Source organism: Hyperolius riggenbachi, chromosome 12, assembly GCF_040937935.1.
Source record: "Hyperolius riggenbachi isolate aHypRig1 chromosome 12, aHypRig1.pri, whole genome shotgun sequence".
Classification (NCBI taxonomy): domain Eukaryota; kingdom Metazoa; phylum Chordata; class Amphibia; order Anura; family Hyperoliidae; genus Hyperolius; species Hyperolius riggenbachi.
The window spans coordinates 159,606,422-159,634,163 of record NC_090657.1 but is presented as its reverse complement, the minus strand read 5'-3'; the positions used below and the strand labels follow the sequence as shown (position 1 = coordinate 159,634,163).

The window sequence follows — 27,742 nt, the reverse complement described above, 5'->3', positions numbered from 1 at the left end:
ACCCAATACCGGCAACCCTTCACCCTATAGCTGGAACCCAGTACTCACACCCACATGGCACAGTACTTGCACCCAGCCTCCACTATCTGCACCCACATAACCAGTACTAGCACCAAAGTACCTGCACTCAGAATCCACATGACACACAATACCCACCCATAGCTAGCACCCAGTGCAGGCATGGTACCAAGTATTCACACCAATGTGATACCCAGCACCTGCACCCAACACCCATATGTTTCATCTGCAGTAGTCCCAGTTGCACTAAGCCTCCACTTGGTGGCCAGCACAAACACCAAGCCCTCACATGACATCCAGTGCATGCACCCAGAACTCACAAGGGACTGAGTACTTGCAATCAATACAGCCAGAATCCACATGACACCCTGTGCCAGCACCCAGAACCCACATGGCACCCAGCTTCTGCATTTAGCACTTACTAACAACAAATACCACACTAGCCAGCACCCATTACCCACATGTTACCATGTACTCACTCCCAGTACTCACTTGGCACTCAGTATTTGCACCTAAGACCCACATGACACCCTATAACCCCCGTAATCAAGACCCATATGGCACAGTACTCACACAGCACCAAGTTCTAAAGCCATCATATGCACCTAGTACCCATCCATGGCCAGCACCCAAATAGTACCCAGTACCCACCCTTGGTCTGAACCCATATGAGACTCAGTACTCTTCCATGGCACACATCCAGACCACACATGGCACTCCCTACTCACTCATGTCCAACACTCACATGGCTCCCTGTACCAATTAGCACTCACATGGCACCCACTATTGTTTATCACCATCTGCTACTCATTCAGCACCCAATACTACATAGCACCCACTGCAAATAAACACCCAATACAAACTGGACCTTGGTCTCCACAGTAGCTTGACATAGACTGTACTTTGGCATCTCGGGACCCACTGCAACTTAGCACAAAGTGGGCCTTTGCATCTTACCACTCACGGCATCTGGGCACCCACTGCACCTTGGCACTTTTGCATCTACTAATGCTTAGCAACCACTGCATATTCACAACCACTGCTTCTTTGCCTGAAAATAAGCTTGGGTGCTGATCTAGAGGGACAGAGGTCCCAGTAATGAAAGGTGAGTCCGTGCTTCCACCGTGGGCACCACTGTGCTCACTCTAACAGTGGGCACCTATGACTGCTGATTTGAGGGTGGTGGCGCCAAAGGAGTTAGTTGGAGGAAGACACAAAGTCTGCCTGATACTTCTATAAAGGTGTGTGTGTGTGTGTGTGTGTGTGTGGGGGGGGGGGGGGGGTAAAGACTGCCTAATGCTTTCTGGAGAGGGGGTATTAAATACAGAATTTAGCACAATTGATCGATTAGGGTCCCTTTTTCAAATTTGAGCACCCCCCCCTTAATGATCCTCTGCACGGCCCTGCTGCAGAGTGATTGCAAATAGCAAAGACTCTCATGTCAAATGCAAGCAAAACCAAGCAACCAAATGCAAGTAGAGAAATCAAAACTGCTCAGCTGCAGCTCCGCTGCAACCGGCAGGAGGGATCCTTACAGTCACGTATTTAGTTTGGTTGAAAAAATACATCATCCATTAAGTCCACCCATAATAATAATACAAACACAAATAAAGAATTAAACATTAGGTACCTTTCCGTCCTGCACCCTCACATATCTGAGTTGATCCAGGGAAAGGCAAAAAAATCCTGAAGTGAGTAAAATTATTTAAAATAAACACATGACGTAGCTGCAAATGAATATTACACACTAACCTCTCCGTGTCAGAAACACCTGATCTACTGCATACTTGTTCAGGGGCTATGACTAAAAGTATTAGAGGCAGAGGATCAGCAGAGCTGCCAGGCAACTGGTATTGCTTAAAGGAAAAAAAGATGGCAGCCCCCATAGCCTCCTGACTCCAGTTGGCAGACAGATCCCTGGATCAACTCTGCTGGTAATCACCTAGTAATCATAGCGGCAGATGTCCTCCCATGCAAGAAAAGTTTCCAAGCCTCCTTTGAATGCAGATATATAATTTGTCATAACTGTTTCCTGTTGTAAAATATTCCACATTTTAACAACTCTTAAGCTACATACACACGGGGGACAATTGTCCCCCGTTGCATGCGTGCACGCCAACAGGGAGCGACAGCTCCCTGCCCGCAACAGCTGTCCACACGTCTCGTCAGAAAGGCAGAGACGCAGCAGAAGCTGTTTGTGAATGGAGCATCCATTCACTCGCGTAGGTCTCCTGTCGCTAGCCCGCATACTCACGCGGGACTAGCGACAGTTCCGGCGAAGTTGTGGCGACAGCTGTAGCCGGCGATTGAACATGTCAATCGCCTGGCGACAGCTCCGACGGGCGACGGTTCGGGGCGCACGCGTCATACACACAGGCGACCTGTCGCCGCAACACGCACGTGCCACGTGGTTGCGGCGACAGCCGTACCCCGTGTGTATGAGCCTTTACTGTAAAAAAGCCCCTTCCTAAATAGATGCCAGATTCTTTTTTCCTACATACGCAGCTCATGTCATCTAGGCCTTTGCATAAGCATGCTGACTACATACTGCTGCAGTGCCAACTGCCTTTCTACCTGCTTCTGCTTAGGCCTTTGCATAAGCCTAAGGACTAATGCCCATCTGCCAAGCTTTTGTATTCCGCTCTGATGTATTAATACATGTTAATCAGGTCACCCCTTAGCGGTCCTTTTTCCAAGCTAAATAAACCCAGTTTGCCCAACCTTTCTTGGTAAGTGAGACCTTCCATCCTCCTGATTCATTTAGTTGCCCATCTTTGTAATAATGTTATGCTTGAAATAGTATCCCATACTCCAGATGTGTGTGTGTGTGTGTTTATACTGTATATTAGAGATGGCCCGAACGGTTCGCTGGCGAACGTCGGTTGTTCGCGATCGTGTCGTGTCCATTACTGTGCACCCATGCTATGCATTTGAGTGAATTCAACTTGCCTAATCTCCATGCTCCCATCCAGTGACTGACTAAGCATTGACTTATACTCATACTATGCTGCGTGATCTTGTTTTTCTTGTATTCCTGTATTGTCGTATTGCTGTATGTCACAGTCACTCCTAAATATTGTCTGTAACCTAAACTAATGTCCAGCACTGCGTTATATGTTGGCGCTTTATAAATACAAAAAATAAATAGATAAATAAATAATATACAGTAGATAGATACTATCTGATGGCCCAGCGTTGCCCGGGTGTGTATTTGGCTGGTTTCTCAAAGGCCTAGTTTGTGAGCTTTGCTGTCTTTGGCATCAATAATTTGCACTGAAATTACTCAAATCTGATTGGCTGTTTATGGCTCCACCCCCTTTTCTGAATTTAAGCCCCAGTCACCCAATGACCAACTGTAGCAGGTTTGAGGCTTGTGCCATTAACACTGCAAGAATGGCAGCAATTAAATATTCCCCTTCAAAATCAATAGGTGAATTTTGATTGGCTTTTGAAGGCTCCACCCACTTTTCAGAATATTAATCCCAGTCACCCAGTGACCAACTGTGCAAAGTTTGAGAACCCTGCCATTAACAGTGTAAGAATGGCTGCAGTTTAAATTTTCCCGCCCACTTTTTGGTTATGGGGATAAAAATTATCCTATATCTTATTCCAGGTAATGTACTATGTGTGAGCCAAATTTCATTCAAATCCGTTCAGCCATTGCTGCGCGATCGAGTAACAAACATCCAAACATGCAAACTTTCACATTTATAATATTAGTAAGATTTCTTGCTCCAACATCCCAACCAGGGCAGCCGTCAGGGGGGTACAACTGACACTGCAGTGAGGGGCCCAGGGATTTTGGGGGCCCTGGGCCCCCCAAAGCGCTGGAAGGGCCATGTGTGCTGGCTGCGGGCCTGTGGTTCACTAACCAGCACACTAACTGTGGTTCACTAACCAGCACATCACGTTCCAGATGAGTGACATCAGTGCTTGAACGTGGGGAGCAGATGAGTGAGCTCGCTACAGCAGACTTTCTATACTGAGGCACCACCTGTATCTGGCTACCGGCTACCTATACTGGGGCTGGAACCACCTATACCTAGCTACCTATACTGGGGCACCACCTATACCTGGCTACCTATACTGGGGCACCACCTATACTTGACTAACTATACTGGGGGCACTACCTGTACCTGGCTACCTATACTGGGGCACCACCTATACTTGACTACTTATACTGGGGTGCCTATAGCTTGCTACCTATACTGGCGGCACCTGTACCTGGGTAACCTATACTGATGCACCACCCATACCAGGCTACCTATACTGGGGGCAACTATACCAGGCAACCTATACCGGGACACCACCTATAGTTGAATACTTATACATGGGGCACCTGTATCTTGCTGGCCTATACCGGGGGAACCAGCTATACCATCTACACCAGGCTACCTATACTGGGGCACCACCTATAGCTGGCTACTTATACTGGGGGAACCTATACCTGGCTACCTATACTGGGGGCACCTATGCCTGGATACCCATACTGGGGGCACCTATGCCTGGATACCTATACTGGGGGCACCTATACCTGGCTAGGGCAGGGGGACGAGTTGAGACAGAAGGGGACAAGAGGTAACACCCCCTGAGTTACCTCTTGTCCCCTTCTGTCTCAACTCGCCCCCCTGCCCTAGCCAGGGGCACAGGGGGAACAGAGGCAGACAAAAGAGGCACAGGGGGAACAGAGGCAGACAAAAGAGGCACAGGGGGAACAGAGGCAGACAAAAGAGGCACAGGGAGAAAAGAGATGAGACGGGAACATGAGGTCACATAGAGGAACACAAAAGAGGCACAAACTGAGGTGAGACAGAGGGGGACAAAAGAGGCACAGGAAGAAAAGAGGGGGACAAAAGAGAATAGATAAAGGATAAGAACAGACCTACAAGTCCCTATCTCATTTGTTAACCGGGGACTACCTGTATTTTGCTAGTATTTGGCTCCACCCACAACATGCCATGGTCATGCCCACTTTTTGACGCATCATTGCTGTGCATGCCGCTTTCTTCGGTGTCGGACCCATGCATTTTTCGATGCAGCGCACTTCACGCACGGACACGGGGGTGGGGTAGCTAGTGGGCGGGCACAGCAACCAGTGGGTGGGCCCAGGGAGGGGGGGCCCAGGCCTGATGATATGTGAGGCGCCCCAAAATTTCTAATGGCAGCCCTGATCCCATCCCATACTTTTTTTTACAGTTTTTTCTTTCTCTTTGTTTTTGTAATCCTACTATATTTATATTTTCCTAGGTTATTTCCTCTCCGTGAGCGTGGCGTGAACCCATATGCCTCTCCCCTCACACCACATGAAATACAGGTATTTGAAAAGTGCATAGAAAAAAAAGCATTTGGTCACAAAAGCAATGTTTTCTGAAATTAGAGCAATTGGCTATTCTGCCAAAAACCTTTGGTAGTGTGCTGATGTAGTAAGGGAAGGGAGTTTTCCCAGTCACTGCTGGAGGGGTTGCTGCGGTAACCGGACACTCCCCCAGTGCTGGGCTTAAAAGAATCCACCCTGTTGGTTCGGGATTTTGGTGTTTTTTTTCTTCTGGTATAGTAAGATCTTTCTTGCAGCAATTGTGTGCTATAGGGGCCAGTATAGGCCTTTTCAGCCAATTTAAAGTCGTGTCAATGGATGCCCTCTTGTGATGCTGGCTGGACACCTACAATAGACTGTATTGTGTATTGAAGACCTGTTGAACCATGTAGTAACACAAGTATAAATGTTCAGGCCAATTGCCACTTAATCAATATGGCGATCAACGCTAGGGTACCATTAAAGCATAGTTCTAGGAATTTCATTTTATTTTGGTTTTGCATAGCGTGAAAAGGGGTAGAATTATTAGGTTACTATTGCTGTCTGTACGCCTCTAGCAGAAGGTGTATTTTACTCAGTTCCTGGGACCTCCATGGTTCTTCAAAGCTATCATAGGAAACTTCTGGTCTCTGGGACACCAAAATAAGCAGAGTGATGGCAATTCTCCCCATTCCAACAAAATGGGGGATATTTTCACTTCCTGTACACTGGCGCCTTCTAGCTGCACACGTCATGCATGACCTGACTCTGTGCGCAGCTAGAGGGCACCGGTGATCCCAGAAGGATGGAGGCCACGCAGGATGAGTGTATACAGTAGCGGAAGCGGCTGTACACAGCGGTAGAGACGGACAGAGGAGATGGCACGTGCCGCAGCATTGGTAGGAGCTTGTGTGTGGGGGAAGGGGGGGGGGGGAAACACCTTGCCAGATTTTATAAGACGCACTGACTTTTCCCCCTTAATTTTGGGGGAGAAAAAGTGTGTCTTGTATGCTGAAAATACAGTAACTGTAGCCTGAACCCTACCTATGTAAGACTACAATGACTTTTCTTTCCCTAGAAAGGTATTTTAGTGGGATTGGGAGATCTTGCGAAAAAGTGTGATAGTTTTAAAGATATAGCAGTAGAGCATTATACCATGTCAGCCGTCAGTAAAAGCAGGAGGTTTTGAATCACGGTGGTACTATTTAGTGGCTAACTTAAAGAGACTCTGAAGTCTCTTTTTTTCTCTTCTTTTGTTTAACATTCCTCTTCAGCTTTAATGCCAGAGTGAAACCGCCACATCCCCTCGGCAGAGGAGTGATTTATTACTAGAGATAAGCCCTGCAAAGCCCCAGGGTCTTGCAGGGCTGCACTTCCTCAAAGAGGCAGAGCTGTCAGCTGTAGCTCTGCCTCCTCTGCAATCAATCTCTGCTGATCGCCGCCTCTCCCCACCCCTCTCAGTCTTCTTCCATTGAGAGGGGCAGGGAGGAGGCAGAGATCTGCAGAGATTGATTGCGGAGAGGCTGAGCTACAGGTCAAAGCTCAGCCTCTCCAGGAAGAGAAGCCCTGCGTTACAGGGCAGCATGATCTGCAACCTGCAAAGTCGTAGAACTTTGCAGGTCGTTTTCTAAGTAATAAATCACTCCTTTGCCGCGGGGATAGTGTGTTGATCGAACACCCAGTTATTCGGGCTCGGGTCAGCTCGGCCGGACATGGTCCAGATGTGCGGCATGCTCGGGTCCCCATTGACTTCAATTAGGCTCGGTGTTCAGCCCAATATCCCGCACATCTGGACCATGTCCGGCCGAGCCGACCCGAGCCCGAATAACTGTGTGTTAGATCATCACTAACCGGGAGCCCAATGGTGCAGTATCGTTAGGTATAGGAAGGATAAACTCATAAATATATACTCGCAAAGGTGGGTTGCAGTTCCTGCAACCACCGTATAGGCCTGCAGGGAATTAACCATCCCCGCTTGGTGCTCCAGGTCCTGCTGGATACTGGGTGGTCGCTCTCCTGTAGTACGATAGACTTTCCAGAAAAACTGTAAAACTATTACCTCCAAAGGAGGTCTGACTGGTAGTGAGTAGGATGGAGGCGCCCAATGTGCGTTCTATTTTAGTATTTTTAAATACAAATAAAAATTGTAGAATATAAAGAGAGGTAATTGCTTGCCTCTCCAGAAGATCTAGAGAAGATATAGAGTGTAGGCGCCTACACTCTAACCCCTATGCTATCTGTAACGATCGATGTAACACAGAGAGGATCTGATTATCGGTGATCTGCAGTATCACCGAAAATACAGATATATACCTGATTATTGATGATCTGCAGTATCACCGACAATCAGATATATCACTAACCTCTGGACACCTGAGTAATATGAGTGTTTGGTGCAACAGTAATACTTTGAGAGCACCCGTATAGAGGGTGCAAGGCAGTAAGAGATACTGCCCAGAGAACAGGTTCCTTCCAATGGCCTGAGGCTCCCCAAAGGGAGGAGTCAGGCTGAGAGTGGGAAGGACCAGAGTGTGAGTGACACCAATAGAGGAATGTCACTGACAGAACTGTGAACTATCTCTTAACAGGGGAGATAGCTCTCGAGGTCGGACAAGCCAGGTCGGCAACACACAGACAGATCAGATACAGAGACAGGAGACTGATTCGGAATCCTAAGGCAAGCAGGGTTTGGCAACAGAATATCAGATATAGCGAAGTACCAAATCAGAGATCAGAAGAGTGGTCAGGAAAGCAGATGGTCATAACAAATAATCAACAATGCCTAGTCTTAGGTGTGAGCTCCTTGATCATCAACACCCTGGAACTAGTCTAATATATAACAGGATGGTAAAGCTAATTCCTAGTCTTGGGTGTGAGCTCCGTAGTCATCGACACCCTGGAACTAGTCTGGGGAGTAACACAGATAATATACAGTATTCCTAGTCTGGGGTGTGAGGTCAGTGATCATCAACACCCTGGAACTGGTCTAGAGAATAACAGATGATATACAGAATTCCTAGTCTGGGGTGTGAGGTCCTTGGTCATCAACACCCAGGAACTGATCTAGGGAATAACACAGATTCTGACAAAAAGGTCTGAGTGCTTCCACGTAGTGATCGCAACGGCAGACACCAGAGAAATGACCAGCACCCAGTATATATCCCCTAAGTGCTGGACCACTGGGAACTGGTTGAATTGTCAGCTGACCGGCTTGGTCAGCTGACTCCCTTCTAGCTGTCATAAAAGCTCTGCCTCTCAGCGCGCGCGCGTGTCCTTCTGAACCTGTGTGGACTATCAGTTCCAGCCACACCAGGCGTGTTGTAAACCATCCTCTGTGCTAGACGCGGAACCAGCCGCACCGCTATCAGAGCATGAGGCGGTTTCTCCGAGTTCAGCCATACTGACAGATGTAGGCCTATGCGTGCAAACCGCCGCGTCTGACGCGGAATCCGCCTCCTTGTTCTCAGGACATGCGGCGGTTTCTCCGCGTTTAGTCATGCTAGCAGATGTAGGCCCACGCGCGCAACCTGCCGCGTTGGACGCGGAATCAGCCGCCTTGCTCTGAGCACCCGCGGCGGCTTTTCCGCGTTTTCTCACACTATCAAGGCATTTTGTATTAACCTGAGGAAGCGGGCCAAACAAATAAAGACATTGGGCAAAGCCCCATCATTCAAGTGATATTACAGCATACCTCCCAACTTTTTGAGATGAGAAAGAGGGACACTTAAGCCATGCCCCTGATCGTGCCCTCATCACAGCCCTAGTCAGGCATACCATAAATATTTAATAAGAAAAATATGTTGTTTTATAATTCAAACCACACTGGTCCTTTCTATCCTGGTTCATTTTCCTTCATATTAACATTTTAAAATTAGTAATATATCAATTTAAAGGATGGGAAGAAAGTTTAGAGTCAAACACATTTTTTAGTAGAGAAATATATATATTTACATAGAAAGATGGACAAAGTCCTAAAAGAGGGTCAAATGAGGAGGAAAGAGGGACAGGGCTCCCAAAGATGGACTGTCCCTCCAAAAGAGGGACAGTTGGGAGCTACGTTACAGCGTGACCTGAGTAATCGTTTCTGTTTGGCCACTGGTAGCGAGTATCTTGCCCTTATTTGCTGTCTGTCCTCCTCTCTCTGTCATCCCTCACTTGAGATCTGGCTTACTCCATTTCAGGTGATGAGGAGTGATGATGTCATCAGGAGGCGCCTCCTGCAGTCTTACAAGCTCATGCTGGGATTTTATGGCATTATGCTATTGGATGAAAACACTGGGGATGTCTGGCGGGCCGAGAACTGGATGGAGCGGTTTCACAACTTAAACACGTGAGTTACCGGTGTTTGCTTATGTAGCAGCTGACAAACCTCAAGTATGATATTGTTGTCTTTCCTTAGGTGCAAATGCTGTCTGGTTCTAAAGGACAGGTGTACTTTTAAAATGAATTTAAATGGTTACATATTGGTCTCTGATCAGTAGTGCATTTATAATGCGTTACTGATTTTGTGCGCCACGGGAAGAAAAATGGGAAACCTTTGACTACCCAATGTGTGTAACAGCTTTAGGCCTCTTGCACACTGCAAGCAATTCAGATTCAGATTCCGCTTTTTAATCTGTTTTTACTTCCGATTCAGATTCAGATTTGCAGTTTGCTCCTTGCACACTGCAAATCTGAATCTGAATCGGAGGTAAAAACTGATTAAAAAGCGGAATCTGAATCGGAATCGCATGCAGTGTGCAAGAAGCCTTAAGTTGGCGATAAACTAAACAATATTTTTGCCCAATTTTTGACATACAAATGTCTAATTGGGTAAAAGTTAAACGATACCGCGATCGACACTCTATGATCGGGAATGGCAGTACTTTGACCAATTTCATGCTATTTTGATTGTGGTGCAGTTGCACAGTGTATACCTAGCTTGACTCACATGACTTGTAGATCAGATCTGATTATTGCTCTGTGCTGTCCCTTCTTTTCCTGTCTATACCGTATACTGTGTACACTGTATATCATCTCTGGTATCTCTGCATCCCTGTGTGACGGCTTTACTCACATGACTTGTAGATCAGGTCTGATCATTGCCCTGTGCTGCCCTTCCCGCTCCTGTCTACACAGTACACCAACTCTACTATATCTGGGTCCCTGTGTGACAGCTTCACCTACTGTACATGAATGGTAGATCTGGCCTGATCACCAGGGGCGTAACTAGAAGTCCCCGGGCCCCCCTGCAAGATTTTGAGCGGGCCCCCCCCCCACCCTTGGGCCCGCTCAAGGTTGTTTTGGGGGGCAGGAGGGGTCGCAGCATGAGGGGAGAGCTTTGCACATCAGCGGGGAGGGGGGACAGTCCCCCTTCTTCTGCTTCTCTCCCCCTCCATATACCGGCGGCAAGAAGGCAGGCAGAGTATTACTCACCTCACTTCTGCGTTCTAAACGCTGGAGCGCAGCGTCACTGTCGCTACAGGTCTCCGCCTTCAATGCCGCTCATTGTGCTTCCGCTAATCAGGAACCACAGTGGGCAGCATTGAAGGCAGAGACCTGTGGCGACGGTGACGCTGCGCTCCAGCATTTGGAACGCAGAAGTGAGGTGAGTAATTCTCTGCCCGCTTGCTTGGTGTCGATATATGGAGGGGATTTAGAAAAAGATGTTGGTTCGCACCCTTGTGAATAAAGGTAGAGTGTGCTGGGGTCAAAAAAGATTTATACTGTATGTAGAAAAAAGAGGCCCCTCAAAAAGCACCACTCCAGCTACAATATTAACAATTACAAAAAGTCTTTATTAAGCATAATCAGTCACAAAATCAGGAATACAACCTGACAATAAGCTTAAAAACCATGATAAAATGTCCCATAAAATATCTCCATACTGATAAATATTGCTTGCTGTAATAGTATATAGAGAAAATCTATCTTGCAACAATAAAACATAGATAAAGAGACAGGACAGCAGCTTCTCAATAGAAGCTGCTGCCTGTGAGAACCCGGGTTCAGTATTGCAGTACTATAACTTTAAGAGGCAATTGAAATGCACAACACCATGAAAAAATGATTAAATAAGTGAAACATAACACTTAGTGAATATCACCAATAAAAATTGGTTAATGAACAAGTGAAAAACAGGTCCAAGACGCGGACAAAGTGCTGAGATAGTGCAAATATCAAGATAAATAAACACAATCTTACAAAAACTATAACATTGTATGTGCAAATAAACTCCTAATGGAATCTGACAGTGCAGCAGCCCACAATTGTGTACACAGAGAAGGTGCAATAGGGCAATACTTAGCCAAGTAGAGATTGAAGATGCAAGCGTGCAGCAGGAGAGACGGAGGATCCCCTCGAAGCTACCCCACTAGTTACGCGGGCGCAACCCCGCTTTGTCAAGGAGAGGAGGTTCGTTGCTATGACTCAATCACGTGCACCACGTGCGGCGTCATAGCAACGAGCCTGCGACAGGCAGGAAGAGGCATCCGAACACAGCGCGGATCACTGTGAGTTACTCAAAGCTGCGCTGCATATGGTGACACTCGGGGGACACGGAGGACAATTCCAAGGTTGGCAACACACTCCAGTCTGCCGGGGAGAGACTGTCACATGGATTACAGCACTTTACACATAGCGGGGAGGAGGACACGCGGGTTACTGTATACATTGCGGCGAGCGGGAGGGGGAAGTTAATCAACCATTAGCGCTGCTCAGCTTTTTTTTTTTTACACTCTGCGGAAGGAAGGTGCACTCGGGGAGGTGGGCACTCAAGTTAAACATAGCGGGGGAGAGGGGCATGTGGGTTACTGTACACATTGCGGCAAACGGGAAGGGGGCACAGATTACAGTACACATAGCCACGAGCAGGAGGGGAGGGGGGAGTTATGTGATCATTAGTGCTGCTCAGCTTTTTTTCCCTTTTTTTTACACATTGCGGTGGGGGAGTGCAGGGGGGCACGCTGCCATTAGTGATAGCTTTTAACGCAGAACTCAGTACTTTCTCTCTGCTCTATAAGATACGCACCTTAAGATAGTAAAGAAAAACAATTCTTTGTTACAGCTGATACAAAATCCTGCAATACATCTGCAGTGCGTCTACTTCCTGCTTTCATGGAAGCAGACATATTAACATCCTGTGCTTTCAAATGAGCTTATTTACCTTGACAGGTGACACAGGAGAGTTCAAATTACAATTTGTGATTAGACAGATGAGGAGGAGGAATTATTTTTATTATTAATGCTGCTGCATTTCCTACCCTCGGCCTATACTCGGATCAATCATTTTTTCCAGGATTTTTTGGTAAAAGTTGGGGGGTCGGCCTATACTCGAGTCGGCTTATACTCGAGTATATACGGTATCTATATATTTACAGTCCTTGGTGTCTGCTTTAACGGAGGCGAGTCCACCACTTCCTCCCAGCAATTTTTAAAAAATTTTATGTACTTTTATCCTTCTGGCGCCTCTGTTTACCTACCAATATAAGAAGGGGATGGGGAACAGTGTGTTAATGATTATAATAATAATAATAATTGCAGTATTTGTATAGCGCCTTTCTCCTGTCGGACACAAAGCGCTTGCGAGGCAGCCACTAGAGCGCACTCAGTAGGCAGTAGCAGTGCTAAGGAGACTTGCCCAAGAAACTCCTTACTGAATAGGTACTGGCTTACTGAACAGGCAGAGCCGAGATTTGAACCCAGGTCTCCTGTGTCAGAGGCAGAGCCCTTAACCATTTCACTATCCAGCCACTGCTTTACTACTATTCAAAGCATATACAGTGGCTTGCAAAAGTATTCGGCCCCCTTGAAGTTTTCCACATTTTGTCACATTACTGCCACAAACATGAATCAATTTTATTGGAATTCCACGTGAAAGACCAATACAAAGTGGTGGAACGAAAATCATTCATGATTCCAAACATTTTTTACAAATCAATAACTGCAAAGTGGGGCGTGCGTAATTATTCAGCCCCCTGAGTCAATACTTTGTAGAACCACCTTTTGCTGAAATTGCAGCTGCCAGTCTTTTAGGATATGTCTCTACCAGCTTTGCACATCTAGAGACTGAAATCCTTGCCCATTCTTTTTTGCAAAACAGCTCCAGCTCAGTCAGATTAGATGGACAGCGTTTGTGAACAGCAGTTTTCAGATCTTGCCACAGATTCTCGATTGTATTTAGATCTGGACTTTGACTGGGCCATTCTAACACATGGATATGTTTTGTTTTAAACCATTCCATTGTTGCCCTGGCTTTATCTTTAGGGTCGTTGTCCTGCTGGAAGGTGAACCTCCGCCATAGTATTAAGTCTTTTGCAGACTCCAAGAGGTTTTCTTCCAAGATTGCCCTGTATTTGGCTCCATCCATCTTCCCATCAACTTTGACCAGCTTACCTGTCCCTGCTGAAGTGAAGAAACCCCAGTACATGATACTGCCACCACCATATTTGACAGTGGGGATGGTGTGTTCTGAGTGATGTGCAGTGTTAGTTTTCTGCCACACATAGCGTTTTGCATTTTGGCCAAAAAGTTCCATTTTGGTCTTATCTGATCAGAGCACCTTCTTCCACATGTTTGCTGTGTCCCCCACATGGCTTGTGGCAAACTGCAAACAGGACATCTTATGCTTTTCTGTTAACAATGGCTTTCTTCTTGTCATTATTCCATAACAGCCAACTTTGTGCAGTGCACGACTAATAGTTGTCCTATGGACAGATTCCCCCGCCTGAGCTGTAGATCTCTGCAGCTCATCCAGAGTCACCATGGGCCTCTTGACTGCATTTCTGATCAGCGCTCTCCTTGTTCGGCCTGTGAGTTTAGGTACACAGCCTTGTCTTGGTAGGTTTACAGTTGTGCCATACTCCTTCCATTTCTGTATGATCGCTTGAACAGTGCTCCGTGGGATGTTCAAGGCTTTGGAAATCTTTTTGTAGCCTAAGCCTGCTTTAAATTTCTCAATAACTTTATCCCTGACCTTTCTGGTGTGTTCTTTGGACTTCATGGTGTTGTTGCTCCCAATATTCTCTTAGAAAACCTCTGAGGCCGTCACATAGCAGCTGTATTTGTACTGACATTAGATTACACACAGGTGCACTCTATTTAGTCATTAGCACCCATCAGGCAATGTCTATGGGCAACTGACTGCACTCAGACCAAAGGGGGCTGAATAATTACGCACACCCCACTTTGCAGTTATTGATTTGTAAAAAATGTTTGGAATCATGTATGATTTTCGTTCCACTTCTCACGTGTACACCACTTTGTATTGGTCTTTCACGTGGAATTCCAATAAAATTGATTCATATTTGTGACAGTAATATGACAAAATGTGGAAAACTTCAAGGGGGCCGAATACTTTTGCAAGCCACTGTATAGAAGTGATTTATTACAAGCACAGGCCCAATAAAGAGCTAATACTGTGGTTGAGAGTGGGCCTCATGGGGCCCCTCTAGCCCAAGGGCCCCGATGCGGTTGCTACCTCTGCACCCCCTATTGCTACGCCACCGATAGGAGGCATTGCATTTCTATTACATAATTAAGATCGTTTAAAAAAAATGACAAGTGGTGAACTTACCCTCCTATATAGGCTTGCTATAAACCAGCGGTTCTGGATGCTTGCTTGGCTTACCAAGGGCAAAAAGGGATAATTTGCATATTTAGTAGGTGTGCATTGTGGGTAACCACAAATGTTCATTTATAACTGAATTATTGCAAATTTCCTTCTGTTTTAAGAAGGCAATTACACCAAACCCTCCTATAAGGTATTTATTATCATGCGTGAATGTATTGTAACACAATGGCAACACGTTTCGCAGGAAGCTAGCAAAAAGGTCACAAAATGAGTGCCCCAGCAACATGAGAAATGGGCTAGGTGTTCAATGGAGGGAATTAGTTGCAGGCTGTGTGAGCATGGCTACTGTTCGGATTGCATCATCCGGCTGTTCAAAACACAGAAGAGTGGGGTACAAACCAATCTCTCTGAAGATTGTAGCCTGCAAAAATAGGTCAGCACATGGTTGATCAGAGGGCTAATCAAGGAACTAATACACATAAACATTTTCTGCAACAGATGTAGGATAGTGTATGTCTGGAGCATGGCAGCTTTGATTCTTCATGTTCTTTTAGGGATATCCAGCTTATCAAAGCACAAATCTGCTGTACATAATTCAATGATTAATTTAAGGATGTTTCATTTCCACAGAAACACCCACAACAACCTGCGGATCACTCGTATTCTGAAGTGTTTGGGGGAGTTGGGGTATGAACACTTCCAGGCCCCTCTGGTCAGGTTCTTCCTGGAGGAGACCCTGTGTTCTGGCAACTTACAGAATGTAAAAAGAAGTGCTCTGGACCATTTTATGTTTACAGTGAAGGACAATAGTGAATGCCAGGCACTGGTGCAGTTTGCCAGGGACCACTATCGGCCAAAATACCAGTTTGAATTGGGACCTGCCCAGGTTCTCCAGGAACGTCAACCTGTCAAGAACCATTTTTTCCAGGAATGTCAACCTTTCCAGAACATTTTTCTCCAGGAACGTAAACCTTTCAAGAACATTTTTCTCCAGGAACGTCAACCTGTCAAGAACAGTTTTCTCCAGAAACATCAATCTGTCAAGAACAGTTTCCTCCAGGAATATCAACCTGTGAAGAACCATAACAAAGAATATGTAAGAAGTGCAAACACTTGGAAGTCCTTTTTGCACAAGAGAAAGCGAGCATTTATCATAGTCCTGTTATGTTTTTCCATTTATGTATGGCTTGACCTATGGCAGGCTTATTTTGGAAATACAGAAGACAAGAAAAATTTGATGTGTAGTAGAAAAGCTTAAAAAGTAGTAAGAAAATAAATCGTACCTTCTCATGCAATGTATTTACTTTATTTAAAAAAAAAAAAACATTAAGCCATTTTTAAGACCACTGAACAAGTGAGGTTTGGTCTGGTCTTATTCATGGAGAAGATCTGCTGACATCAAACCAGCAAATTTTGAGCATACCTTTTATGACTAACAGAAAATAGTTTTCATGAAGGCTTTCGACATTTGGATTGATGTCAAGAAAACAATGACGGAACATATATTGTATTTTGTCATGTTGAACTCAAAGCACTTGAGAGCTACAGCCACTCCAGTGGGCCTGGGCCATACTGGAGCATTAGTGAGTCTTGCCCGAGGACTGAGGAATAGGTACTGGCTCCAGCCAGGATCTAAACCCTGGTCTCCTATATCAAATATGTTGTCTTGAGGTGGCCATACATCAGGCGATTTTCCAGGCCAATTGACCTTCCGATTTCAATAAGTTTATTGAATTGGAGAAAAATGAGTGCTGCAACATGTCCACCTAATCAATGTTTCAATCAATTTCATTCTGAAATCGGTCGAGCGGATTGATCGGACATGCTGAAAAATGCTGATTAGGTGCACGGTGGTTGTGGCGACCAACGGACCCCAGGCTAATGTCCCCCCAAGTGTAAAGTATCCCCTGTGCTCATGTGCAGTGTGTTAAAGTCTCACCCATCCACCAACAAGATTCCCTGCCTCCTCTGCCTTTACCATGAGAGCCTGTATCACGTGGCATCACGCACAAAGTACCTGGGGCTTGGCAAGACACGGGTCCAACCAGAGAGAGATCTGTCTCATGGTTGATCTGCCCGTACATTAACTGATGTATGAGCATCTTTAAACCAGTACACTATCCAGTACCAAAATCAGTGCAGCAGTTTTAATTCTAAGGTGAAATTCAGGGTGCTGGATAGTCAGGCTGTGGATAAAAGTAAGAAATGGAAGGGTGCCATTTACCATTCTCAAAGGCCGCATCATAAAGGTCAAGGAGAAGGGTGCTAATTCCTCAGAGAATGTTTTATTAATTTCGATAGGAATTCCGTCCAAACCCGGAGCCTTTTTAGAGGGAAAGCTAGCAATTGCCATCTCCAGCTCGGCTAATGAGAAGGGTTCATCTAATTGGTCACGTTGATCTGGGGTGAGACGGGGTAGTTTGATTTCAGATAGGAATATCTCAGAATCCAACTGATTATCAGGGGAGTTTGATCGATCGAGATCCTTATGGAATTCACGAAAGGTAAAGTTAACAGCTTCTGGACCACGAATTTCAGTTCCTTTGTTATCTAAAACAGATGCTATTACTGGGGGCGTGGTGTAATTGCGAGATATTTTAGCTAGGAGGATACCTGTAAAACCTTGCCGCATATGGCGGCGGAACGCCTATGGGTCTGGGCGAAGCTCTGATGTCAGTGAAGTGCATGACGCTCCTTCCTTATTGACCAAGTGGCAGACGCGTCCTCAGTACGTGCTCCGCTGCTGTAAACAATAACAGCATGCGTACCGGCGTGTCAGCTGACTTGCTGACACGCCGATGAATGATTGGTTGTTTTGGATTCTGTTACTTTTTACTGAATAGTTAAACTAGACCTTTCCAGAGGAGCTGGGAAGGTAATAACAGCACAAGTGATTGAAAAGTTTAGCAAGACCTTTCCAGAGGAGCTGGGAAGGTAATAACAGCACCAGTGACTGAATAGTTTAGCAAGACCTTTCCAGAGGAGCTGGGAAGGTACTAACAGTCACTGGAGCTTATACTAGAGAGTCTGAACCTCACCAGAAGAGCTGGTGGGTTCTAATGGCCAGAGCACCTCACCAGTGGCAAGGGCCCACTGGTGAGTAGAGTAGTCAGACAGGCAAAGTACGATAACAGGCAGGCAGAGACCGTACCAAAACGGCAGGCAAGAGAGTAGTTAATATCAGGCAGAGGTTCAGCACCTAAAGTCAGAAAGGCAGAGGTACAGAATCGTTTAGCAATAGCAAGGTCAGAGAGTAGCCAGAATCATACACAGGTTATCAAAAATACAATGTAATAATAACTAACTATAGATAGATGTATATTGCAAACACTGCATATACATCTATCATCAACTGGAACCTCACTAGGTCTGAGCGCTAACACGAGTGTATTCGCAACAGCAGACGAGTTGCCAATGAACCGTGAAGGCTTAAGAAGCAGAGGAGAGCCCATCGCCACGCCCCCCCCTAGCAATCAGCCAATCCTAGCGGTGTGAGTCACTCCCGACGTGAGCGCGACCAGCAGGTCAGCTGACGCGCCTTCCTCCAGCATAAAGGTCCTGTCTCCGCGCACGCCCGCGCGATACAGAGACCCTATGAGCCAGAGACAATGCCGTTCCCGGCGTGCTGGACGCTGCCGGGACGGATAAGGCCTGTGAACAAGGAACAAAGGCGGCTGCGGATCTATCCTGCGCATCCGCAGCCGCCACAGTTTCAGACGTTACAATACCCCCCCTCTAGCCGTGGACTCCGGAAACGATCCACCCGGCCTATCAGGGTGCAATCTATGAAACTCCTCCCTGAGTTCTTCTGCATGCATGCGAGAAAGTGGTACCCAAGATCTCTCCTCTGCACCATACCCTCTCCAGTGGACTAGGTACTGTAAGGAGTTACTCACCACCCGAGAATCCAAGATCTGCTCTATCTCATATTCTGCTTCTCCATCAATCACCACAGGGGGGGGGGGGGGGGGGGAGAGGAATCCACCTGCACAGCGGGTTTCAACAAAGATACATGAAACGTTCTACCACCCCTGAAACTGGGTGGGAGCGAGACAACATAGGTAACATTGTTGACCCTTTTGGACACAGGGTATGGCCCTATGAATTTGGGACCCAATTTAGCAGAGGGTTGCTTTAGGGCCAAGTGTCGAGTAGAAACCCACACTAAATCTCCTGGGAGAAAATTCCACTCCACAGAACGTTTCCTATCCGCCTGTTTTTTCTGGGTAGAAAAAGCCTTTTTCAAATTCTCTTTGACTTTTCCCCAGATCTCTTTCAATGTCCCTTGCCACTCCTTCAAGGCCGGGAAAGGTGATGACACCACCGGCAGCGGAGAGAACTTCGGTGATTTCCCAGTTACCACTTGAAAAGGGGAGAATCCCGAGGAGGCACATTTCAAATTATTATGGGCAAATTCCGCAAAAGGCAAGAATTTGACCCAATCCATCTGAGCATCAGCCACGTAACATCTAAGGAACTGCTCTAAAAATTGGTTGACCCTTTCGCTCTGCCCGTTAGTCTGTGGGTGGTAGCCGGAGGAAAACGATAGATTTATTCCCATATGATGACCTAAGTCTTTCCAAAACCTGGAGACGAACTGGACTCCCCTATCTGACACCACATTTTCCGGAATTCCATGCAGTCTGAAAATGTGATGGATGAAGAGCCCTGCCAACTCTTGTGCAGTGGGGAGTCCATCCAAAGGAATAAAGTGAGCCATCTTACTGAACCTATCGACTACCACCCATATGACTGTTTTACCGTCTGATCAAGGCAGTTCGCCCACAAAGTCCATGGACACATGGGTTTAGGGCTGCTCAGGCACTGGAAGGGACTGGAAGGTACCCACAGGAGCCCGTCTAGACGACTTACTCCTAGCGCAAACGGAACAATTGTTGACAAATTCCTTACAATCTGACACTAGCGAAGGCCACCAGACGCAACGGTCTAACAACTCCTGTGTGCGAGCAATCCCTGGATGACCAGCATTTTTATGGGTATGGAATGCATGAAGAATCTAAAATCTGAATTGCAATGGGATGAATAGAACCCCATCTGGTTTCCCTCCAGGGACGTCCTGCTGGAATGGGCTTAGCATAGGTACCCAATCCACCCAGGAATCCATCTCAGGGGGTTCCGAGGACGACTCAAGAGTCCCCTCCACTTGAATTTCAGTAGCGGCTAAGGTAACTTCTCCAGACAATGATGATGACAATAAGGAGACCAGCTTAACAACTGTCTGGAACTCCAGTCAATCCGAGGAGAATGTTTTTTAAGCCAGGGCATACCCAAAATGACAGTGGAGGTGGACATTTTGAGTACCAGAAACTGTATTTGTTCCTTATGCAAGACTCCTAACTGACACAACAACACAGGAGTCTGGGTGATGGACTGTTTTATTGGTAAAGGGGAGTCATCCACTGCGGTAATCCGCACCTGATGTCCCACAGGAGTTAAAGGAAAACCAAATTTGACAGTAAAATCATAAGCCATGACATTCACAGCCGAACCCGAGTCTATAAACGCCTGAGTGGAGTGAACCTGCTCCCTCCAGGTGATAGAACACGGGAGTAATAAACGTTTATTGCTTAGAGGTAAGACTGGATCGCCTAGGGTAGTACCTCCAGCTACTCCTAGGCGATAGAGTTTTCCGCCTTCTTGGGACAAGCAGCCACTATATGCCCTTTCTCAGCACAATAAAGACATAATTTTTCATTGCTTCTCCTGTTTTTCTCGACCTCTGTCAGCTTGGTTTGCCCAATCTGCATGGGCTCATCACGAGGTGGAGAGGAAGGCACTGAAGCAGAAAAGGTACTAGAAGCATATCTCCCTGGACCTTTACTTCGAGCTTGCTTCTGATAGCGAACTTGCCGATCAATTTTAACAGCCAGTGAAATGGCTTCGTCCAATGATTTAGGTTCGGGGTGCCCCAACATCAAGTCAGCAACTGCATCTGATAACCCCGACAAAAAACAATCTAAGAGTGCGTATTGCCCCCATCTGGCTGAGGCTGCCCATCTCCTAAACTCAGCTGCATACGTTTCAACAGGATTATGCCCCTGCCTGAGTGTCTTCAATTTCCTTTCTGACGTTATGGCTAAATCAGGATCATCGTATATAACTGCCATTGCTTTAAAAAAAAACGTCAACTGAGGTCAAATCCTCATTTTCCTGAGGGAGACTGTAGGCCCAGGACTGTGAGTTACCAGATAATAACGTCTTAATTAAAGTAACTCTCTGGCGTTCTGTACCTGATGATACTGGCCGTAATTCAAAATAAGATAAACACCTGTGTTTAAAATTTCGAAAACCAGAGGGATGCCCCGAGAATTTTTCAGGCGGAGGCACCCTGGGTTCTATGACATGAGGGGATGGCACTTGTGCATTAGGGTCTTTCAAACATTTAACTGTTTGAATTAGTTGGTCAATCTGGGTCTGCTGCATGTTAACCGTTTTAATGAGTTCATTAACATTGGTAGCCAGCAGATCCACCCGATCGCACAGTGTCTCCATATTATTTCTGGTCTGCTGTTCTGTAACGATTGGGTGCTGCCACTCAGACGTCTGATCATTGGTGATCTGCAGAATCACCAATAATACAGATGCTATACCTGATTATGTGGTGATCTGCAGTATCACCAATAATACTAGTATAGCTAGCTGAGAGTAAGGTGTGGTGTTTGGTGCAACAGTAGAATAAATGGATAGATCTCAGCATAGGAGCTGGTGAGTACTATCTGCAACAACTGTGCTAGACCTCACCAGAGGAGCTGGTGGGTACTAGCTGCGAGAACAGTGCTAGACCTCACCAGAGGAGCTGGTGGGTACTAGCTGCACAAATAACAATACCTTTACCAGAGGAGCTGGGAAAGTACTAATAATGAGAGAACTAAAGAAGTTTGGCTAAACCTTACCAGAGGGGCTGGTAAGGTACTGTACTGACAGTACAAATGACTGAATAGTTAAAGAGGAACTCCAGTGAAAATAATGTAGTAAAAAAAAGTGCTTCATTTTTTACCATAATTATGTATAAATGATTTAGTCAGTGTTTGCTCATTGTAAAATCTTTCCTCTCCCAGATTCACATTCTGACATGTATTACATGGTGACATTGTTACTGTGGGCAAGTTATGTAGCTGTTTCTAGCTGCTCTGGCTGTTACAGACAGCTTTAAACAGCCATTTCCTGTCTGTGAACATTGTTACATTGTGGCAGTTTGCCCAGAGTACCGCGGTATTCAGAGGCTCTTGTGGGAGGGGTTTCAGCACAAAATTAGTCACACAGCGCCCCCTGATGGTCTGTTTGTGAAAATCATTCTATTTCTCATGTAAAAGGGTGTATCAGCTACTGATTGGGATAAAGTTCAATTCTTGGTTGGAATTTCTCTTTAAACTAGACCTTTCCAGAGGAGCTGGGAAGGTAATAACAGCACAAGTGACTGAATAGTTTAGCAAGACCTTTCCAGAGGAGCTGGGAAGGTAATAACAGCACCAGTGACTGAATAGTTTAGCAAGACGTTTCCAGAGTTTCATAGTTTCCATAGTTTCAGACGTTACAGATCCGCAATCCTGGGTCTACGCCCTACCTGCTGAGCATGAGGCCTTATCTTCAGTGGAAAATTTGTTTAAAGCAATGTCTGTCTTGCACGCTAATCCGGATGTTACCTCTACTGCAGTTCAAAAGTTAAGGAACTTGCGACAAGGTCGCCGGACAGTAGAGGAGTATGCCACAGAATTTAGACAATGAACTATATCTACTAATTGGAATGGCTCTGCTCTCATGGATCACTTTCTGTTTGGACTCTCAGATACAGTTAATAATATCATTGCCAGTCATCCAATACCTTTTTCTCTTGAAGATGCTATTACTTTGGCAATTCGTGTTGATAGACGTGTCAAACAACGTCGCCAGGGGCGTTCTCATATATCTTTTGGTGCAGCTGCTCCTTCTAGTAACGTTACCACGACCACTGAAGAATTAATGCAATTAGATTTTTTGAAACTTTCACTAGCAGAGACAGACGGTCCAAGAAATTATGTTTCTATTGTGGAGAGTCTGGGCATGTTGTCCAATCATGTCCTAACAAAGTCAAGAAGCTGGAAAACGCTAGTGCTTAGCTGGAGTGGGGAGAATCCAGCTAAGCAATCAGAACTTCTCTCCAGATAAAAATCTCATCATGTTACCAGTTTCTATAATAAAAAATGAAATTGTATACAATTGTCAGGCCTTTATTGACTGTGGGGCTGTAGGAAACTTTATGGACATTTCCCTAGCGGAAACGTTATCCATTCAGACAACTGCAGTATTTGATACGCATCACTGCAGTTGACGATACCGTGTTACAACAGAATCAAGGGTTAAGGATAACCAATGAAGTTAATTTTCAGGTAGGAGCCTTACATTTTGAAATCATTAAGTTCTGTTGTCTGCGATTGCCTTCATATCCAATCATTCTTGGTTTACCATGGTTAAGAAAACATAACCCAGTGTTTCATTGGAATTCTGGTCAGTTGATTAGCTGGTCTATCCAGTGTAAATATGAACGTTTGCAAAAAGTGGTGTTAAATTGTACTTAACTCATTGAACATCAATTGCCTAAAGCTTACCAAGAGTTTGCTGATGTGTTTTCTCCAAAAGCAGCTGAAGTTTCACCGCCTCGATTTACTCTGTATGCCCCCTCGAGGTCGGTTGTACAATCTGACCAGACCTGAGGAGCGGACTATGAGAGAATACATACAAGAAAATCTAAAAAAGGGGTTCATTAGAACCTCTTCATCACCAGCTGGTGCAGGGTTTTTTTTTGTGGAGAAAAAAGATGATGGATTGAGACCTTGTATTGATTACAGGGGTCTGAATAAGGTCACTGTAAAAAATCGTTACCCTTTACCTTTGATGATTTATTGATGATTTATTCTCACAGGTGGTTGTAGCCCAAATATTTTCTAAGTTAGATCTAAGAAGGGCTTATAATCTTATCCGTATCAGAGAAAATGATGAATGGAAGACTGCATTTAATACCAAAGATGGTCACTATGAGTATCTGGTTATGCCTTTTGGTTTATGTAACGCTCCAGCAGTCTTTCAGCACTTTGTTAACCTCCTTGGCGGTTAATTTTTTCTGCAAAAATTGCAGAAATCCAATTTTTAAAAAAAAAATATTTTATGTTTCATGTAAAGCTACCAGAGTGGTAGCTACATGAAATTCCACTAGAGGGCGCATGTGTCCCTCTAGTTCGATCGTCGCCGGCAACAATAGCAAACAGGGAACGCGTATATAACGCGCTCCCCTGTTTGGCTTCTCCTGTCGCCATGGTGACGATCGGAATGACGTCATGGACGTCAGCCGACGTCCTGACGTCAGACGTCTCCGATCCAGCCCATAGCGCTGCCCGGAACTCATTGGTCCGGGCAGCGCAGGGCTCTGGCGGGGGGGGCCTCTTGCGCCGCTGCGTGCGGGCGATCGCCGCAGAGCGGCGGCAATCAAGCTGTACGCGCGGCTAGCAAAGTGCTAGCTGCGCGTACCGCCAGGGAGGTTAATGATGTATTCTGTGAGTTCCTGGGTAAATTTATAGTGGTGTATTTCGATGATATTTTGATTTTTTCTTCCTCTTTGTCTGAGCATCGTGACCATGTTAAGTAAATTAACAAAATTGTGAGAAAACCGATTATATGCCAAGTTGGAAAAATGTTTATTTAACCACTTGAGGACCTAGGGCTTTACCCCCCCTTAAGGACCGGCCACTTTTTTTCCATTCAGACCACTGCAGCTTTCACGCATTGCTCGCTCATACAACCTACCACCTAAATGAATTTTGGCTCCTTTTCTTGTCACTAATAAAGCTTTCTTTTGGTGCTATTTGATTGCTCCTGCGATTTTTACTTTTTATTATATTCATCAAAAAAGACATGAATTTTGGCAAAAAAATGATTTTTTTAACTTTCTGTGCTGACATCTTTCAAATAAAGTAAAATTTATGTATACATGCAGCGCGAAAAATGTGGACAAACATGTTTTTGATAAAAAAAAAAAACATTCAGTGTATATTTATTGGTTTGGGTAAAAGTTATAGCGTTTACAAACTATGGTGCAAAAAGTGAATTTTCCCATTTTCAAGCATCTATGACTTTTCTGACCACCTGACATGTTTCATGAGGGGCTAGAATTCCAGGATAGTATAAATTACCCCCAAATGACCCCATTTTGGAAATAAGACATCCCAAAGTATTCACTGAGAGGCATAGTGAGTTCATAGAAGCTATTAATTTTTGTCACAAGTAAGCGGAAAATGACACTTTGTGACAAAAACAAAAAAAAAAAGTTTCCATTTCTTCTAACCTGCGACAAAAAAAAATGAAATCTGCCACGGACTCACCATGCCCCTCTCTGAATACCTTGAAGTGTCTACTTTCCAAAATGGGGTCATTTGTGGGGTGTGTTTACTGTCCTCGCATTTTGGGGGGTGCTAATTTGTAAGCACCCCTGTAAAGCCTAAAGGTGCTCATTGTACTTTGGGCCCCTTAGCGCAGTTAGGCTGCAAAAAAGTGCCACACATGTGGTATTGCCGTACTCAGGAGAAGTAGTATAATGTGTTTTGGGGTGTATTTTTACACATACCCATGCTGGGTGGGAGAAATACCTCTGTAAATGACAATCTTTTGATTTTTTTTACACACAATTGTCCATTTACAGAGTTATTTCTCCCACCCAGCATGGGTATGTGTAAAAATACACCCCAAAACACATTGTACTACTTCTCCTGAGTACGGCGATACCACATGTGTGGCACTTTTTTGCACCCTAATTGCGCTAAGGGGCCCAAAGTCCAATGAGTACCTTTAGGATTTCACAGGTCATTTTGAGAAATTTCATTTCAAGACTACTCCTCACGGTTTAGGGCCCCTAAAATGACAGGACAGTATAGGAACCCCACAAATGACCCCATTTTAGAAAGAAGACACCCCAAGGTATTCCGTTAGTAGTACGGTGAGTTCATAGAAGATTTTATTTTTTGTCACAAGTTAGCGGAAAATGACACTTTGTGAAAAAAACCAATAAAAATCAATTTCCGCTAACTTGTGACAAAAAATAAAATCTTCTATGAACTCACCGTACTACTAACAGAATACCTTGGGGTGTCTTCTTTCTAAAATGGAGTCATTTGTGGGGTTCCTATACTGTCCTGGCATTTTAGGGGCCCTAAACCGTGAGGAGTAGTCTTGAAACAAAATTTCTCAAAATGACCTGTGAAATCCTAAAGGTACTCATTGGACTTTGGGCCGCTTAGCGCAGTTAAGGTGCAAAAAAGTGCCACACATGTGGTATCGCCGTACTCGGGAGAAGTAGTACAATGTGTTTTGGGGTGTATTTTTACACATACCCATGCTGGGTGGGAGAAATAACTCTGTAAATGGACAATTGTGTTAAAAAAAATCAAAAGATTGTCATTTACAGAGGTATTTCTCCCACCCAGCATGAATATGTGTAAAAATACACCCCAAAACACATTATACTACTTCTCCCGAGTACGGCGATACCACATGTGTGGCACTTTTTTGCACCCTAACTGCGCTAAAAGGCCCAAAGTCCAATGAGTACCTTTAGGATTTCACAGGTCATTTTTGTTTCAAGACTACTCCTCACGGTTTAGGGCCCCTAAAATGCCAGGGCAGTATAGGAACCCCACTAATGACCCCATTTTAGAAAGAAGACACCCCAAGGTATTCCGTTAGGAGTATGGTGAGTTCATAGAAGTTTTTATTTTTTTGTCACAAGTTAGCGGAAATTGATTTTAATTGTTTTTTTTCACAAAGTGTCATTTTCCGCTAACTTGTGACAAAAAATAAAATCTTCTATGAACTCACCATACTCCTAACAGAATACCTTTGGGTGTCTTCTTGCTAGAATGGGGTCATTTGTGGGGCTCCTATACTGCTCTGGCATTTTAGGGGCCCTAAACTGTGAGGAGTAGTCTTGAAACCAACAATGTCGCAAAATGACCTGTGAAATCCTAAAGGTACTCATTGGACTTTGGGCCCCTTAGCGTACTTAGGGTGCAAAAAAGTGCCACATTTGTGGTACCGCCGTACTCAGGAGAAGTAGTATAATGTGTTTTGGGGTGTATTTTTACACATACCTATGCTGGGTGGGAGAAATATCTCTGTAAATGACAATTGTTTGATTTTTTTTACACACAATTGTCCATTTACAGAGAGATTTCTCCCACCCAGCATGGGTATGTGTAAAAATACACCCCAAAACACATTATACTACTTCTCCTGAGTACGGCGATACCACATGTGTGACACTTTTTTGCAGCCTAGGTGCGCTAAGGGGCCCAACGTCCTAATCACAGGTCATTTTGAGGCATTTGTTTTCTAGACTACTCCTCACGGTTTAGGGCCCCTAAAATGCCAGGGCAGTATAGGAACCCCACAAGTGACCCCATTTTAGAAAGAAGACACCCCAAGGTATTCCGTTAGGTGTATGGCGAGTTCATAGAAGATTTTATTTTTTGTCACAAGTTAGTGAAAAATGACACTTTGTGAAAAAAAAAATCAATTTCCGCTAACTTTTGATAAAAAATAAAATCTTCTATGAACTCGTCATACACCTAACAGAATACCTTGGGGTGTCTTTTTTTCTAAAATGGGGTCAGTTTGTGGGGTTCCTATACCGCCCTGGCATTTTACGGGCCCAAAACCGTGAGTAGTCTGGAAACCAAATGTCTCAAAATGACTGTTCAGGGGTATAAGCATCTGAAAATTTTGATGACAGGTGGTCTATGAGGGGGCGAATTTTGTGGAACCGGTCATAAGCAGGGTGGCCTTTTAGATGACAGGTTGTATTGGGCCTGATCTGATGGATAGAAGTGCTAGGGGGT

At 45.1% G+C, this 27,742-nt stretch overlaps 1 protein-coding gene across 1 annotated transcript in view; it reads left to right on the top strand.

The window, feature by feature from the left end:
* Positions 1-16,151, top strand: part of LOC137542565 (opioid growth factor receptor-like) — a 53,513-nt gene extending 37,362 nt beyond the window's left edge. Inside the window, exons 6-8 of the mRNA XM_068264587.1 lie at positions 5,266-5,332; positions 9,493-9,641; positions 15,492-16,151. Of these exons, the coding sequence (XP_068120688.1) occupies positions 5,266-5,332; positions 9,493-9,641; positions 15,492-16,119 (844 nt within the window). The 3' untranslated portion in view covers positions 16,120-16,151. The remainder of the gene's footprint in view (positions 1-5,265; positions 5,333-9,492; positions 9,642-15,491) is intronic.
* Positions 16,152-27,742: the final 11,591 nt, after the last annotated feature.